Source organism: Pygoscelis adeliae, unplaced genomic scaffold, assembly GCF_000699105.1.
Source record: "Pygoscelis adeliae isolate BGI_AS28 unplaced genomic scaffold, ASM69910v1 Scaffold88, whole genome shotgun sequence".
In the NCBI taxonomy this organism is placed as follows: Eukaryota; Metazoa; Chordata; class Aves; order Sphenisciformes; family Spheniscidae; genus Pygoscelis; species Pygoscelis adeliae.
In genome coordinates, this window is record NW_008825616.1 from 3,304,763 (window position 1) to 3,323,702 (window position 18,940).

The window sequence follows — 18,940 nt, forward strand, 5'->3', positions numbered from 1 at the left end:
ATATACTGATACTATTTTCCTATGTAATTGAAATTACATAAGCCTTCATCACTATTATTATTTTTAAAATATATCCCAGGAATCTAGAATAATGTAGGAAATATTGACTTACGCTGTGTCTTCAAAGTAGAATTTTGCTAAAATCCATATAAGGGTGAAAAGCGTTGGAAAACCTGTTAGACAGTTAAACAAAACTGTGGTTGTCTAATTGCATCAATTAACCCAGATCTTGTTCACTGACACTCTGCTGTGATGATACAGATCACTCACTTTCAGAACTGGAATTACCCTTTGTGGCCTGTTCATGTAACAGGAATTGCTTTAGACTCGTGGTATAAGCCTAAAAAGAAATCTCCTAGTACCCGTGATGGAATGGAACAAGTTAAGGCATTGACTGTTTCGTGATCATGCATCACTGTAAAAATATAAAGGGACTCACTTTGCACATGATATAGTTCTGCCACAGAGGACTGACCTTGCAACCTCTCACTAACATGAGCACAGTTCACACGTGTGATCTCACCTGAAGTTAGCACTTGCATGCAGATAGCACATTAAAACCAAGTTTTACTTAGTAAGCGTGCTTTTTGCATGACAAAAATTTGGGGAATAGAATTTACCAAATCTTAAGATAATAGTAATGCTACCACTTTACAAACACACAATGTGATGCAGCCTACCTTACATCTTTCTAAAAAGGCACTTGAAGTCTCCCTAAAACACAAAAACTGATTCAGTCTGCTTACTTGTGAGGCCTAGCCTTAATCTTTGGTGGCAACATGTATAGATTGCCTTCCTGAACCCATCAAAAATTCCCCTGGGCAAGTGCATTCACCTGCCCCATATATCCTCAGGAGGGAGTTCTCTGCTTTTTCCTTTACACAGCAGCTTTATGTGGGAAACCACTTAATTTCTGATTTCTGAGTCACTACAAAATTCTAAACAATTAGATTTATTGCAGACTACAAGAAAAAGGAGTGTGGATGTTGCTGTCTCATGCCTGCACTGTTATTTAGTGGATAGAGCCCCTTTATTCACACAATTGCCCAATGCAAAAGATGGGCTGTAGCAGCATCAGGACTACAAAAATGCCTGCTATGCCTCCAGATGGACCCATTCTCAGAAGACGACTATGTAATTATATTCTTGCATGAACTGAAGCAAGGTACACCTAAGATAGGTGATTGGGATAGCTCCTTAGAAGAATCTGTGTTTTCAGTGGGGAGGAGAGGGTCAAGCAGACTGGATCTCTCTCTCTGTGTGTTCCCAAATGTACTTAATTTTCCAATTCTTTCATAGGGACTTTAATGCCGTATTTAAAAAAACTTGATTGCTCTTCACTAGTATACATTGAAAAATAAAATCAAAGCAATGTCCAAGTTGGGCACTTCAATTAGGCAGACTAGATTCCATATCCAGTATTTTTAATGGGATGGATAAAGCCTTTTGTAACATCTTGCCTTTTATTAATTTCATGTAAAAGCCTTACTTACCCCAGCCAAAGAGAACAAGCCACCAAAAATATCTTCTTCCATGAGAAAGAGATGAGAGTAGTAGACAGTTTAGATAAAGAGCCTCTACTAGCAGCCACATGAAATTTGTCATCGTGAAGTAGTGACAGAAAACAACTGAGATCTTGCATTCAGTCTAGGGAACAGGAAAGTCATAGTTTTGGCATTGCTTGTGCATACATGTGTTTTATTTGCAGAGGCAGTAGGCATCTGTAATTCTGGCTGAGATCTACAAAGAAGATCTCACAATTAAATGCATGTTTAAAGGGAAAGCTTCAAATGTGTCGTGGTTTAACCCCAGCCGGCAACTGAGCGCCACGCAGCTGCTCGCTCCCCCTCCTCCCCAGGTGGGATGGGGGAGAGAATCGGAAGGGTAAAAGGGAGAGAGCAAGAGTAAGAAACTTGTGGGTTGAGATAAGAACAGTTTAATACTTGAAATCATATAACAATAACAATAATAATAATAGATTGTAATGGGAAATAAAAGGATATGAGAGAGAGAGAGAGGGAGAGAAACAAAAACCCAGGGGGAAAAACCCAACAAACAAGTGATACAACCGCTCGCCTACCACCAACTGATGCCCAGCCAGTCCCTGAGCAGCAATCGCTGCCCCCCAGCCAACTCCCCCCAGTTTCTATACTGATCATGACGTCATATGGCATGCAATAGCCCTTTGGCCAGTTTGGGTCAGCTGTCCTGGCTGTGCCCCCTCCCAGCTTCTTGTGCATCTCCTCACTGGCAGAGTATGGGAAGCTGAAAAGTCCTTGACTTAGTATAAACACTGCTTAGCAACAACTAAAACATCAGTGTGTTATCACATTATTCTCATACTAAATCCACAACACAGCACTGTACCAGCCACTAGGAATAAAATTAATTCTATCCCAGCCGAAACCAGGACAAAATATAATATGGCTTTCTGAATAGTAAGGCTTTAACCGTCATAATAGCTTGGAATCTCCACTGTATTTTGGTTTATATCTCTATGCTAGAAATAAAGATTGGTCTCCCAAGCACATGATTTCTCCCACAAATGCACTGCCTTCAGCGTAGCTTATACGAGTAGAGTCAAATGGTCCATAGCCCTCGGAGAAAGGTATGTTCAAGGACACATCATATTTCACTTTCCTACTTAGGCTCAGTTTTAAACTTTTGTGTGTCCATGAGCAATGCATAAGAATCATCCCATAAACCTCTGTTTGAAAACCATTGCCAGTATTTGTGGCTGGACCAAAGCTAAGTTGATTGCCTAGTACCTTGCGTGTCTTGTGGTTTTACAATTCAGAGCTTCCAGTCAGAACATGAAGTACAACATTTCCAGAAGAAACATCTTTTAAAAGTTGTGTTATGAGGTACTCAGAGATCTTCAGTTTTAGGCTTCAGATTATAGAAACGTAACCCTGTAATGATGCTGCTTTTTTCTATGGCAAAGTCTAGATCTGATTTAGAGTTCTACAGGATCACAAATTGATGCATTCAGAACACAGAAGTTCTGAGGTGCACACTTATGGAGGTAAAACATACTGAATAAAAGAATTATGTAATTTTCACTACCAGGTTAGAACAACAACAACAAAAAAAAATAGTAAAAAAGAGCAAGGAAAAGTGAAACCATATATACATGGTATGCAAAGACATCAAGTGCCACAGTATCCTGCTTTTCATGTGCTTACTGTAGAGAAGCTGCAGTGATCAATGTCTTCCTCTTGGAAAAGGACAGCATCCTTAATGAAAATGGCAATAGCTTTTAAGATAAAAGTAAAAAAGAGTTGTACATGGATATAATTTCTGGGACAGCGAAGCCTCCTGGAAGAAAAGAAGAAATGTCCTTCTGAGGTAATTAACTGTCTTGTACTGGCAATAATTCAAATATGCAATAAGTCCTTGTTTCTTCTCAGGTACTTTCAGGCAGATATAGAAAGAACACTTTCATCCACTCAGCTCTCTCTGCAGGCAGGCAGAGATGGAAACCTTCCTCATGTAAAGCAATTCACCCACAGTCTGCATCTTAATCTCCTTCCTTGTTAGGTGGCACCCTGGTGATGTTTCTGGTCTGCCAAATTCCAGGAATCTCAGTTTTAGTTTGTGTTCCGTATACCTGAGCCAGGCTTTTTGTTGGCATCATTTTGGGGCCAAGAGAAACCTGCATTTGAGGAATGATCTTTACTGGTACAATTCTGACTGTGGCTAAACCTCTCCCAAGAGCAAGCACGCAGAGATGTCCTGGACTAACTAGACAGTTTTCTCAATGAACAGGGTAACGATAACATAGCAAGATTTTCTATACGGCAAAATGCCATGGGTGAGTTAAATGGTGTTAAATCCCTGTGCAGACAGCCTTCTCCAGAATTAAAGAATTCTTCCTTAATTTACCAAAGTTAATCTTATGAATTAAGTGAATGCAGATAATTACTTTAAAACAATTTGGCACATCTACTTTAAATTCTCACGTCCAGTTAATTCAGATTTATTTTTTTGACTGTTATTAAATGCAGACTTTTGGAGGAGTTATACAGCTTCAACTTTATGTTTTCATTTGGAGGTGAAGACTTCAGCTAATTAGCAAAGAGCCCCATTAAATGTTGAATTCCATCTAGATCCAGTAATTTCAGGGTCACGTAATCTTAAAACTCACTTGAGTATGCAGAATTTTATTACTGAACTCAAATGCCAACCCCATTGTTAACTATAACTTTTTCCTCCCTATTGCTAAGTCTCTTTAAGTCCATTGTTTCTTTCTTTCCCCTTATTTGGGCTGGTCTGTTTTCCTGAGGTCAGAGTGGATGTCAATAAGCATATCTGTTGACTTCCAGACATGAGCTAGGAACCAGCAGAGGTCAAGAAACTTTCCCCAGAGAAACCTGATTCTCACAGCATAATAGTAAAACCCTTTTGTCCTGCATAAATACAAGAAATAATCAAAGATTAATAAAATAAAACCTACATGGCAGCAAACATCAAATCCACATTAAATGAGAAAATAAACAGTTTTACTCTAGATACTCTAAATTATACCTGAAAATGCCTAATAGTTGGATAGTTCAGTAGGAAAGAAATCTTACCAAACATAGCCAAATTCAGAGCCTAACTTTCAAAACATGTCTTTAGTTGTAATTGTTTCAATAGTAATATATACAGTGCCACAAGAACATGGATTCAGAATCAAGTTCTTTGTGTATATTCTTATTAACATAAAATTCACTGAAGCCATAAAAGGCAAATACACATAGTTTATAAAAAAATTATCTTCATTCCAGCTAAAGCAAGCAAATTTATCTATTGGTTATTTAGGATCAGCATTGCTGACTTTTACCAATAGACAGTCAGGGTTTATTTCCTAGTTTGGATTTTTCTTATGTCTGGCTCGCTCTGATTGCTTTTCATTTCTAACCTCTATTTAATATTACTAAACCAATATGGACAGAAAAATTTATTTTTATTCTTCTGGATTTCTATCTATATTACTTTGTTATGTCTAATGTTGTCTCATACAGTCTAAGATACTAAGAACTATTAAAAGAATCGAGGTGAGAGGATAACTTTACATACCTGAATGCAATAAGAACTGTCACGGCAATAATGAGTGAGGTGATAGATACACTGTATCCTACAGTGTAGATGATCTTTATAGTAGAAAAGTAGGATTGCTATAAAAGAAGAGAATGATTTGTCACATAACTTGCAGCCAAATTACATCTGTTTTACTGATTCTGGCAGTTTTGCTTGGTTTGGTGCTTCCAATATGTTCACATCCCTGACTGCCTTTTTTCTCCCTTTTAATCCCACAGCAAAATTCAACTGAAATCATTCATTACGTTTCTTTTGTGAAGACCCATTCCATAGCTAGGTGGATACAGCCCAGTTTGATAAAGGAACAGGTATTGATCAGGATGGTTTCCAGCTCATTCATAAACCCATAAAAAATTAAGCCAATCTTCCACGAAGGCATTGTAAAAACTCTTATGCATTTTTATAAGCACTGCATTTTATACCACGTTTTCTCCACAGCAATAGTAGGACAATCCTGCTGGCAGCTGGCTGCACAATGAATACAGAATTCTGCCAGCCTTTCCTTATGTTTCTCCACTTTCCTTCTTTCTGCTTCCTTACTTACAATTTTCCCGTCTATTCTTCTTTTCCATTTTTATTGTGTTGGTGGTTTTTTTTTTCCTGGGGTTGTTTTTTTTTCCTTTTTCTTCTTGCTTCCAAACTCAATTGTTACTCAGTCAGAATGTCAGTCAAAATCCATTTCAATTTAAATGGCACTTCTATCAGACATGATCTCTGAGTGAGGATAAGCTGACTTCAACTATCACACATGGAAGCAGAAAATAGAATGAATAAGCTCTAGGCTGCAAATCTTTCCCTTCAATCTAGCATGGTCTGTCTCTTGGGTCCCATTTCAATGTTTTTATATCCTAAAATCTACACAGCTATGCAATGAGTTGTTACAGTTCACTGTGGGGAAGGGCAGATACTCATTTTGAGCCTTAAGTAGCATTTAAGACATTATAAGGCTGACATTGGGTAGGATTTATTTCATTTATTTTAGCTGCTTAAAAATTAGCTGCCTAAGTATGAGCAGCTGAGTGTATAGTCAAATGAGCAGTGTGAGAGCACGGCCATAGGGCTGTACAGTTTAATTGTTAACACAATCCTGTTTCTTCTTATTTTGTTTCTTTTCTAGTTAATGAAGAAAAACAAGCACTCCCAGAAGTCAATTCAACTCATTGTAAGATGAGACCTTATCACTTTCTGTCAGCAAGAAAAAGGGTCTACCACTACACCTGCCTTAACAAGTGCAGGTCGATAGGTCTGGTTTAGCAGAGCAAAACCTTTGGTGCTAAGGACCCTACATCCATGCTGTGTGCATTTCTGACTAGCCATATTCCAATCCCGTGGGCTGAACTTTTATTATCGGTCAGAGCACACTAGGTGCACCCTGCATTTGTCTTCCAGGTTAGTTTCATTCATAGGAAGCCAGATCATCCTTTCTGAGAGCACCCCTCTGTAAATGCAGTAAGTGGGGATAACCAAGAGATTTCCTTGAAAAGCTCCCACCTGATCCTGACCAAAGCACTAATATAGATCCACCGTGTAGTGATTAGCTTAGACTTACACAATAATTTTTTGAGACTGATGAAGTTAAAAGATGTGGAAACCATGCATAGTGGCCTTTTCTGTCTCGTGGATGAACCGTGATTACCCATGTACCTGACTATGCACAATTCCAGCCAGAGCTCAGAGAAGTCCCTCAGAGCTACAAAGCTAGCCAGTAAGCCTGGAAGGCACCACTCCATAAGAAACACCTCAAATCTGTGCTAGGCTGACCTTAGTTGGCAACCTCCACTTACAGATCAGAGATGAAAAACACAGAAAACAATCAAATCCTTAAGTGGATAAACCTACAACTGAGGAGTTTACCTTGAGGTAAAATATGGGTTACTACTAAAAAAAAATCCATAGATTCATTTAAGATTGTTTTTACACCAAAAATATAAGGAAGCAATAAAAGAAGAAAGAGGAGAGTTGCATTTCAGTGTAAGTGTTTATTTATGGAGAGCAGCAGGTACTGTGGCTTAGAGGCTGGAAAGGACATTTGAGTTAAACAGCATGATAGTAAGTACAAAAAGTAGTGGAAAAGCAAGAGAAATCTCCCCATGATGATACAAACTAAATTCACTCCAGCAAGGTGAATGGACTTCATCAACTACAGTATAAATGTCATTTTCATTCTCTCTATAGTGTACAAAAAAGGATAGTATTCACCTGACTTGTACAAATAAAGACAAAAGTGCAGTCTTTAGCCTGTACAAAAGAAGGGTAGAGATCTAAAGTTAGACCAGACAGCTAATTTTTAATCACTTAAAGTGTTTTTTTTCTTTGGAAGAGGAGTTACAGGAAGCTAAGCACACCTATACAATATAAGCACACCTATACAATATGTTTGTATCCTTGTTAGAGATCAAGCACATTATTTTCCCTGTACATATAACCTCTAAATATCAGCAATTGTGCAAATCTAGCTGAAGAAATATGTCAAATTCTGATCTGCATTACAGAGGTGTAGATTTTGAAACTTTTTAATTTGTTTTTTCCTTGTTGAATTAGATATTTTACGCTAGGCAGGATGAGAAAACAGAAACCCCTCTTGTCCTTAGATATTGCTGAGTTTGGAACAGTAGCATTATAACAGAATATTTGCTGTACTGATGCTGTGATGTCACAAAATCATCTTGCTGACTGATATTATTGAAATGTCTTAATTCATATTTCATGAACATTTCATGATATGTCTCTAGCTGTTATATCTGCGAGCGAGTTCAACAGAACTGCATGGTTGTATGGAATTTGCAGCTGGCTTTGTTTTTATTACACTCTTATACCTGAATAATAAAACATCCTTAGTAATTCTCCAAAATAAGTGACTACAGTAAAATTTGAATTGCATTCCATACTTGGTAAGAAATTTCAGCTTCAGCTGAGTTTCCTCCCTAGTGGTCTTCAGGAATAGAAAGGAATCCTATAACGTCAGCACACCACTCACATATATTTATTTAATTAAACTTACTTCTTCAAGCGGAATCTCATCTTCTACTGGACAAGCAATATGGTAGGGAGGGAATGGGTCAGACCAGCCTTTCTTTGTGCAGTTCCTTTTTACCATCCCAGCTGAAACAGAAGCACTTATTTTTTCTTATGAAGAGTCACATAACACAGAAAATAAAAAAAACAAGAGATCTCTTGCTGGTACGAAGGTTGTACCAGGAGGAGAGGATCATCTCTGTTAGCATCTGACAAAGTTGATAGGACATTTTGCATATGTACATTCAGGTAGTCAGATACAAAACTTTTCACTTTATCTGGAGGCAAACAATGGGAAGAAGTGAGAGAAAACCAAGGTGACAGAGGTAGAGGTGGGAAGGAGTAAGGAAGAAATCATATCAGGGACAAGGAAGTCCATTGAAGAAGATTGGGAAGCACTGCTTCATCAGATCTCTGCCTCGTTAAGTGCTCATCCCTCTAATGTATCCCTTCTCGCTCCCACCTTCCTTGGGGCTTACTCTTTCGTTGCAGATCAGAGGCTGGAATAAGCAGTTTGTTCTATGAGGACAGCACATTTCCATAAAAAGATTTATCGGTCAGATGAAGGATAAGTAAGAGAATCCCAGGGCAGGAAATGAATCTGCACAGATGAAAGGGATTTTTCTTATCCCTCATTTATAACTAGCATGTGTTGGGTGAGGCAGAGTTTCTTTTTCTCGTGGAACTGCCAAATCTAGGTCTTTCCTGGAAGATTGCTTCCTCCTTATGGGCTTGCAGTTTGTTCCTAGCCATATTTACCCAGAGAGTAAGCAGCCACAAAGGCATTGGTTTGCACAGTCTTGCATTTGACCCAACACATGCTACTTCAATGATAAAATTCTGCTTTGTATCTCCAACCTTGGTCTTAAAGAACAATCACATTATTCATTCCTCTGCTTTTCATTTCGTCCTACACTAACCAGAGCATAAATCTCATAAAGCCCTATGCTTAAGTTCTGGCCTAGACAACCCCCATACGAGTTCTGTAGAAAACACCCAACAAGCTGATCCCAAAGCCTATGGAAACCAATGGAAATCACTCTACTGATGTATTTGGCTCAGGGCCTCATCACAGACTATGGCATTATATCCAGTTATGGATAATGCTTAAAATATGAGAAGAACTGCTAAGATCCCTCAGATCCTACTGAAAACTTTGCAGTAATTCTCTGATCCTGAGAGCAGGAACTTGCAATGCTCTGTCTTCACCCCCCATTTTTAGAAATGTTTTTGCCAGGCATGCAACACAACAATAGGAGTACAACCATGATAGCACATCACCTGGCTCCTTCATGAAGTGAAAGAGGATGTTTGGGCACAGTAAGGCAAGAGTGTCTCCAGCATCTGCCTCTGGCCAGCACAGTAATTTGTCCCATGTTCTCTTGCAACCTCAGACAGAAAATGAAATTAATTTTTAAACATAATTATATTTGAGCAAAATAATAAAAAGAAAGAAACACCTTTTTAAACCTTGACCCTCCACCCCTTACATATCTTATAAAAATAGTTTAGCCTCTATTTTTATTCTATAGTGAAAGACAAACACCTCCAGAGGACTATTTAATCTGCTTTAGATAGACCCCCTGTGTTAGACTGGGGTGGGTTTTCACACATAATGTAATACATGAAAATGTATTGTGGAAATGGGATGGAGAGTGATGCTGGAAGAAAGATTAGATTACGGTACTTGTTAAGGGGTTACCCTATTTTTAAAGATCAACACACCCTCACATAGCAAGCATGATGCCATGATAGCATCAAGTTGGGGAAGGAATAGGACAAAGACACAAAGATTCACTCGGATAGATTGACTATCCATATTTGAATGTGAAAAAACTGTTGAAAAAAAGGATTGAAAGGAATGGGACTAGATGGAAGAAGAGCTGACCAGAAAACAGGGATGTGCGACAATAAATAAAACACTCAAATATGCACATTGGCAGCATGGCTTCGTGTGGCTCTGGTAGGATGTCTCTTCTCTGTCACTCTTTTCATCCCTCACACATGGATACCTGGTGGTGTTGCGTTCCCATGCTCTTCTGAGTCCTCCAGACATTCAACCTCCCTTTTCTTCAGCTCTGTCATAAAATCACATTCTGGGTGGACGTTCCCAGCAACCTACAGGGCGAGGAGTTTCAGCTGATTAGTAAGAAGGGGTTGGGTAGGATCTCATGAGCCATTAAGTCCAGATCCACTTTTGCAACAAGGCTGTGTTAAGGACATAGAGAACTAGCTTATGGCTTAGCAATCAAAAAGTGACACTATCTCTGCACAAATTGCAATGCTTTTGGCAGATGAACCCAGATGAGCTCTGTCAAAGGCAGTTGAGCTGTGCTACTTTACATCAGAGCAAATCCTTAGGCAGTATAGCTGTCAGAGGATGACAGCTACAGCTCTGTACTGGAAAGTTTATAAGATTTCTCTGGCTATGTTCATAACAAAAGACCTCTTTGCTAGGGCCCGGGTTTGAGTGCAGGACTCATTTGCACCCTGACTTTAGCCCCTGCTAAATCTGAGCTTAGGGAGACAGAGTGCACTTGGACAGGCTCCTTTTCTTAACAGTGAAGGGCCCAGCGCGGTAGGGCATGCTGCAGAGCCCACCTGCTCCTCAGCGTAGACGTGCCTCTGCCAACCCCTGAACAACATCTTGAAACCACATACAATTACTGTAAAATTGTCTTCTGAATGAGCTCTTCACTCCAAAAGGAAGGAATCTGTTCTCTCCCTTCTGTCATCTGCCCTTCTTTACACAGGGTGGGAGGCAAAACTCCTTTCTTTGGAAAAAAACTCTGCACCAAAGCATTTGTTGGTTTGGTATGCTGGCGTAAAGAAAAAAAATTGGCACCCAGTGTTTTAACAGTAGGAACCTTTTGGTTGCTTTAGTCCTTATTTAGATTTATGCTTACATGAACACCACAAGAGAATTAGAAAGGATCCAGAGTACCTTGGCCACCAAAGGACAAAGTCTGCAGCAGGCCGTTACACACCATGACTGCTGTGGGTGTACCCACTGTGCAGAAATACACACGTCTATTTTTCATGAAGAAAGCAATATGTGCCTTGTCCAACCATAGCCATTGTCCCCAGTTCCAGAAAGCCAGTTGTCATCAGAGACACTCTCATCTACGTCCTGGCCACTGGTGCCAGTGTGCACTGTATGTGCAAATGTAGATATAAAGACACAGATACACACAACAGAAAATAAACTCAGGATGAGACTTGTATGGTGAACAGGTGGCTGGCATATGGCTCAGTTTTGTTCCACCCAGGGAAGATTAATATTCAGGGAGTCTGGAAAATAAATAGCTGGCTTTCTGTTGATTCAGAGGGCAGATCATATCCATTCCAATAAGCTGGTGTTTCCCCTCCATGTTAATGTCCATATGTCATGTTGGTCTGCAGAGCATTTGACTTGCATATTAGCTAACAACCTGGGGCTCAGGATGCTGGAGAATACTGGATTAATTGCACAGCCTTTGCTCTTCTGGGGTTTGGACCCCGGCAGTTGAAAATGGCATGTATCCACATGTATGCCTTTCAAGGAGCTAGTCTGTTTCCCATTTACTGCACTTTTAGGAGGATGTGGTTTTCCTGCCAAACTGGCAGACAGAGGTGCCATGGATCAGTTTAAGGCAGCAACGAAAAGGAGGGCCTATACTCAAGGTTGAATGAAGTTTGGTGTACGTTAGAGAAGGGTAGCTATGAATGGATGGAGCAGAGGCCAGCCATTGCCTTAGTCCCAGGAGATAGAGATCTGATGTGTAGGATGCCTCAGTGATGTCAGCCCCGATCCGTAAAAACAGGTAGTCTAGGGAGACCCTGGACTCCACTTCACTAAGATATGCAATGGTAGGCAGGGTGACAGAAAATTGGCATCTGTCTTGAACATCTTTTCTCACTTGATATCTCTTCTCATGCCAACATATATTCTTTCCCCCTTATACTCACCTGGGACAATGAAAGTCATCTATGCTGAAAAGCTCATTACCCATCGTGTATGGCAGCTGTTGCAAAAAGTAGCTTTATTAGTCAGTAGAAAAAACAGTCAGCACATTTACTGAAAAACTGTTTTACAACATTCTTTTGGTTCAGCTCGGTGTGCCCAGAAAAACCTCAGTAGGCAGGAAATATACCCATTTGCACTTTCCTAAATTATTTCTCCTGGAAAAAAAATTACTAGATATTTCCTGTGAAAACTGTCTTTGCTCATTGAAATGTTCATGGCAAAAACAAGTTTGTTTGGCTTATTCACCAGTCCAGGAAACCTTTTTTTTCTTTTTCTTTCTAAGTCTCCAGACTTGTGAGAACACTTTGCCACATGCATCTCAAATAAAAAGGTGAGTCTGGTCAAGTGCCAGGTATTTAAATTATTACCTTTTCCGTCAAAAAGATCTGACCTTAAGAGATGGTCTCACAGTTTATGTTCAAGTCAGTGCTAACCACTGCTTGAATGAACACTGAGTGCAAGATCTGCTATGACAGAAACTCAGGTAAAATAAACTAAAAAGGCTTATTCCACTTCTAGATTGTGTTCTAGATATATTCATCCCCCTAGAGCATTTGACTACATCTAGCAGACCCTTATACTTTCCAGACAGCTCTGAATACTATTCCCAAACAAGGTGTAGAATCAGGTTCCAAACTACTCTGAAAACATCTATACACTTAATTGTTTAATCTCATTTTCTACCTCCTTCCCTTCTGCCCACTTCTGGAAGCATCAAATAATGGGATAGAGGTATGAGCCATTCTTTAAGACAAGAATATATGTCTGTGTATGTGATTCAGCTCCCTTTGGTGTCTACATCTACAGAGACATCATTATCTGTCTAGGCATCTTAGGTTCCTTTCATGAGGAGAACAGAGAGAAGCTAGCATTTTTGTGCATAGAGCAGTTGAATTATTTTATACATTTACTTTTGGATGGAATGAGCTATGGTTTAGATTCAATTCACGAGGATTCCCCTAACAGTTAAATCCATGGTTACTTTCTAAATTTGGGCTTCAGCACTGAATTAGATGAATATCACTTACTACAGCTACTGACACTATGCAGGCTTGTGCACAGATCATTACCACAGAGTTATTTTGCCTGGTAGCTCAGCTGATAATAAGACAAGTGTTTCTGGTTTGTAGGATCCCTAAGGAAATGAAGCTCCATAAAATCTTTTAGTTTGCCACTTTGGTAATTCACTTGTCTTAGGATCCTCCCTACAGAAACTCCCTCTGTAGCTCACAGATCACAGAATCACAAAATGGTTGAATCTAGCAGAACTCTGGGGATCATGTAATGCAACTTCCCTGCTCAACACTGGGCCAAGTAGAGCAGGTTGCTCAGGGCTGCGTCCAGTTGGGTTTTGGATATCAACAAGGATGGGGACTCCACAACCTCTCTGGGCAGCTTCTTCCAGTGGTGGGCTACCCTCACAGTAAAAAGTGGTTTCTTGTGTTTAAAAGGAATTTTCTGTATTTCGGTTTGTACCCATTGCCTCTTGTCTTTTCATTGCATACCATTGCCAGAGGACCATTCAGATTGGCTAGGAGTTGAGCTGTCCTCAGGAGAGATGCCTCTCTCAATGGACTAGAGGGAAAGTCCTGGTTAGCTGCCATCTTACTTTAGGGTCTTCAACAAAATGTTTAATATTATGGTGGATGAATGTGGGCTCTTCCACTACAGGCAGCCTCTTGTGTTGGGTAGATGAGGCAAAACAGGAATCCAAACTCGGCTTGTTTCCTTTTCTGAATTCTGGTAATTAGTAGAGAAACATGAAGCAGAGGTTCTAGTACTTTTCATGGTCATTTACATCCATGAAGATGGACAGATATAAAGTACCACTTCCCTGAGAGTCACTTAACATATAGCAGGTGAGATCTGCAGGTATGCCTGATCCGTAGGCCTTGCTGAGCTGCTACAACCATTTCACAAAGCTAAGCAGAAGATAATGTGTCTCCTTTTAAACTCTGCTGTCACCAGTTGAATTGCTCACATTTTTAGGAGTCTATTGCTTAAATCTTCATGTGGAGTGCAGCAAACCTAGATTCAATTCCCTGCCAAACCTGAGAAGTTTCACATTTTTGTTTCCCATTTTTCGAGGGAACCAGTATCCCAATAAGGCTTGTTTAGGGAGAAGGTTCCTAATCATGCAGTGTGAAACCATTCTGCATCTGCACATGCAACTTTCAAGTAAAAAATGGGATGTGCCTGATGAATTTTGGTAACTGTTAGCAGAACTTGAAAGAGGAGGAAATGGAAGGAGAAAAGAACAGATGGATGGCAATTTTGGAATGCATCTTCCCAAGTCCATGCCAATCTGAAGATATCAATTTTGGATCGGTCTTTTAACTGATTCCGTGATAACTACTCTTTGGAGTTACTGATGGGCAAACACAAGGCCTCCTAGTGGGCCCTGATTTTCCAACAGCTTTGCATTTCCAGAACATCCATAATTCACTAAGGCAGAGCAAATTGGACAGAAAATTCACTGGGCACTAGATACCTTTAAAGGACTTTGACATGTGGAAGTCAGCTACACCTTCGTGATGCTTCTGCTACCATAAGACAAAATAAATTAATAACGGCTTAACTCCAAACTGAGTTGCTGTCAGGGTCCTAAGGGGCCTTAGTGGCCCTGCTTAGCCTGCCCTGGGGCCTCCCCCTACTCTGTCCATGGGCCCAGGACCCCTTTTCAGCTCAGTCTCTGCCCCAACAATGCTGTAGGATGGTGGTTGCAAGCTCCACCACAGCCCTGCCCTACATAGCCACGGGCCCTGCTGATGTCTCAGCCGGGCCTCAGCCCATCCTTGTCCTCATGGCCCTGTCCGATCAGCCTGGGCTATGTCTGACCCTGAGTCCCCTCACGGGGCCTGATCCTGACCCTGATCCTGACAGGCTGATATGCCCCCTGGTCTGCCCTGCCCCTTCACTGGAAATGGTGGGATGGGCTCTGGCTGGCAAGGTCCTGCCCTGCTTGCCGGGTTATCATTTATAGAATAAATATAGCTTAGAAAAAGTATAAGTGCTTTTCTTGTGGTCATATTTGCACCCCATTTGGACTGAAGACAAGGGAACAGGTATTTCCCCAATATTCTTTTTAGATGGGCAAAAATGATAGGAATTGCGCAACAGGAGTCAAAATAGAAAATCTTTTTGAGAGGACCATAGCTAATATTTCAGTTTGTCCTCCTGAATACCTTTATAGAAGAATCTTCTTGCTGATAAGGAAAACTAAACTACAAATGAAATAAACACTGATACGTTCCAAATAGAATATGAATTTGCAGTTGCTATATCCATCAGTTAATATATTAAGTGGAGCTGTAGGTTAGCACAACCACTGAAAATCAAGCAAATCTTTACCCTTGTCAGAGGGCCCCTGCTGAAAGTCTTCTTAATGAGATAAAAATTTAAAAAAACTCCAACAACAAAAGAAAACCCTCTTCCAGATCAGGCTCTAGAGAGGGACATTAAATGCACACATAAGAAAGTAAACTTCTCTTTTTTTAATTATTTTCAGTGTTTTCATAACATCTTGCAAAATTTGCTGCTTGAATGATGCTTTTCCTCTGTTCTCTCTCATATACATCAGAATGGATCAATATTTGCATTCTTTTCACATTACAGTAGGCACCATACAAGCAATGACAGCAAAAAATCTCAGTTTATGGAAGCTGCGAGTCAGTCTCTTAAGCATTTAAAACCTCTCCAAAAGTTGAGTTCAGCTCTTCCAGGGAAAGCATACTATCAAATTACACCAACAATGAGAACAGATGGCTGTTTTTCCACCATTTTCTGCTCAAATAAGAGTTGTTTACCTATCCTCTATTATAATAAAATACACAACACATACTAGGAGATTTTTATTGTACACTTACACATAAACTTGTTTTTGATCAGTGCATAATCGTATTATAACCAATCCAACTTTATAGAAGAAAGTGTTATTTCTCTTGGATAAATGGGACACGTTCTTACAGAGACCTTCAGTGATATTTTTAACTATTAGCACTGGATCCTGATATTCTACTTCTGAGCAATCGTACTTATCTGTTACAGGGAAGCAGAGTTTGTCACACAGATGATACAAAGGAAACCATAGCTTCACATCAGTAAAAAGTCTTTTCAGTCATTTCACAGTGTTTTATTTCTCTTGACCCACAAAAAACAAGCTGCTGTGCCACCTCTCATGAAATGTTCCTTCAGAGAAGAGATTCCCAGGGAAGAAGAAAGGATATAGCAGAAGGAGCACAAAAGGAAGATGCTGAAAATGTAATTACTCTCAAAAGCAAAGAAAAGATCCTTCCCCCACTTTTCACAGACCTTTCCCGATATCTCTGTGATCCTGAATGCTGGTTTACTAATCAGTGTCCAAAGCAAAATATCAGCAAGATCTCTAGGCTTTTTAATGCATTTGGATATTTCTAATTCTGCCATAAGCATCCCTGCTGGTTCGACTCATTTGTTACCTGTAGCACCTCAGCTGCTCACATATTAAATAACATTAATGCTATCAACAAGGCAGATGAAATTGTAACTAATAAGGCTGTAATCTGAAATTTAAGAAAACTTTATCAAAACTCAGCTGCTCTGATATAACAGTTCTCCTTCAGTTTCTTCTTCTTTGTCACTGTCTTTTAAAGCCTACACACCAAAAAAAAGGAGGTTCTGCCAATTATGTTGTTTCTCCTTAGTGAGTGTGTGGTAAGAAAGCAGTGAAATGCGTTGATATAGAGATCCTACAACATGTGTCCCTTCTGCCACTGTTCACACTTTTCAGAGTGTCTTGCCTTGTTTAACTGGAATTCAGAGCAAATAAAGAGAAAAGAGACTCATGCAAAAAGTAAAGCTGTATCTGACCATCTTCTCCAAGAAGAAAATGAACAATTATTGAAAAACAATGAAGTAAAACCTTTTTCTCATGCAATTACTTACAAGCACTGCCAGACTCAGGGTGTACAGAGCACAGTGGTATAGAGCAGTAGAGTTCATGTTCCAAAGCAAGAGTCAGACTTCACTTCTTTAGCTTTTCTTAGCATCTTTCACCTGCTTTTTGACTTCCCTTTCTCCTGTCAGTTGCTGATTTGAAGCATTTATCTTTTTGCACAGAAGTGACGTAACAGTGCAGTGAAGTGGGAAATAAATATTAACAACTGTCTAAGCTGTATATAACCTGCTTTCCACCTTTATGACTTTGCTACACGCTCAAACACTGGACTGGGTGAATTGAGTGACTGATCCCAAGATTATGGGAATCCTGTACGTCCTGGCAAGACCCCAGTTTCTTTCTTTGTAACACAAAATGATTTTAGGAGGGATGGACAGCTCTAAATGTTGCTAATCCTGTATTAAAACAACATGGCTGGCATAAGAGAAACCCTCTCCTAACAGCTAATGTCAATTTATGCTAATAAAACACATTTCATTGTGTGGCTTCTGTGTATCTGTGTGTGGGTGGTTTTGTATGGAGTATAATGACCATGGTACTATATTTTAAAATGCAGGATCAAAAACTACTCACAGGCATGTGAACACAAATTCTGCTGGGTACCTGTTGGACATTGATTTGAAGGCAAAATTCACAAGGGATTCTTCTCACTTTGCTTCAGACTTCTGAAAGTTCAGTGTCTAAATCTGAACTTGTCAACTTCTCTAGTCAAAGTATAAAAATATGTACACTCAGCTCATTCATCTCATCCTAAGCTTTAAGACAGGCCAGATGAATCCCACTCCGGAAATACCCAGTCTCACTCAGAGCTAAATGTCTGATGTCTAGATGTCGTAAAGGTCAGTTGTACTCCAGCCATGCTGTGTATATATGAAAGTCTGTCTATCAATTTATACTATCTTGAAGGACTTCAAATTCCATATCAACATTAAGCAAATATTAACATTGCAAAATCAGAGACACAAGATATGAAATACCTTTAAAATATTGTTCTCCACTCTTCTATTCTCTTATCATGCCGTTCCTCAAAATCAGCTCTTAATCCCGGCTCCCATCTTCCCACAATGATCCATCCTACAACCCTGTTTTCGCCTCTGACACTGTTTTTTGTCCATCTTCCCCGCTCATCTTTCTGCAGGTATATCAAATGACCTCTTACTGCTTATCTACACAGGTTGGAGGGGGGAATGTTGAGACCTTGGAAAGAAGCATCCCAGCTCCTAGAGTCACCACAGCTATGAGGAACTAAGGTTGTACTTATGCAGGGCTCGACTACATTTGGAAACATCTGTGGAGATGAAGCTTCAGGGTTTGGTTGTAGGTTGGATCTGCGAGGGAACTGAGTATGTGCAATGCAAAAAGGTGTCTTTGGAGACCTGAAGATGGCAAGCTTTCTTTTCAGTGTGTGCATAAGGATTTATTTCTTTTTTCCCCAAAGCTTTATATCTTGCCTAAATTAGGCAAGCTTTCACAGGGCTGTCTAAAACAAAATTAGAGCTGTGTTCCTGCCAATTTTCACCATCTAGTTACTGAGGATGAAGCTCTAGACCTTGTAAATGAACACTTATAAGTGTATTTATCATCGGCAAATTCTCATATTTTTCCTAACCTCATTTTAGAAGTTACAGAATCTCGAGAACTGAAAGATTTCCCTGCAGAAGTATAGCATGGAAAAATTTCAGCCCTTAGTGTTAAATTTACATTTTCAGCTGGTAAAGTTATGAGAAAAGGTGGTAAGAGAACTTGAACCTACAAAGTCTTAATTCACCATGCCACATGCTTTCAAAATGTCTGGCAACAGTATTCAATTCTTACCAATGTTTTGCTGATCACCTCATATTACCATTTGAGGAGGTAGACAACTTGAATATTTACACTACCTAAAGTGCTTTCAGTAGTAA

At 39.7% G+C, this 18,940-nt stretch overlaps 1 protein-coding gene across 1 annotated transcript in view; it reads right to left on the reverse strand.

The window, feature by feature from the left end:
- GHRHR (growth hormone releasing hormone receptor) overlaps positions 1–17,083 on the reverse strand; it is a 24,386-nt gene extending 7,303 nt beyond the window's left edge. The window contains exons 1-8 of the mRNA XM_009333314.1: positions 17,027–17,083; positions 10,110–10,215; positions 9,379–9,486; positions 8,084–8,184; positions 5,062–5,159; positions 3,186–3,318; positions 1,494–1,647; positions 113–173 (exon numbers count right to left, since the gene is read on the reverse strand). Of these exons, the coding sequence (XP_009331589.1) occupies positions 113–173; positions 1,494–1,647; positions 3,186–3,318; positions 5,062–5,159; positions 8,084–8,184; positions 9,379–9,486; positions 10,110–10,215; positions 17,027–17,083 (818 nt within the window). The remainder of the gene's footprint in view (positions 1–112; positions 174–1,493; positions 1,648–3,185; positions 3,319–5,061; positions 5,160–8,083; positions 8,185–9,378; positions 9,487–10,109; positions 10,216–17,026) is intronic.
- Positions 17,084–18,940: the final 1,857 nt, after the last annotated feature.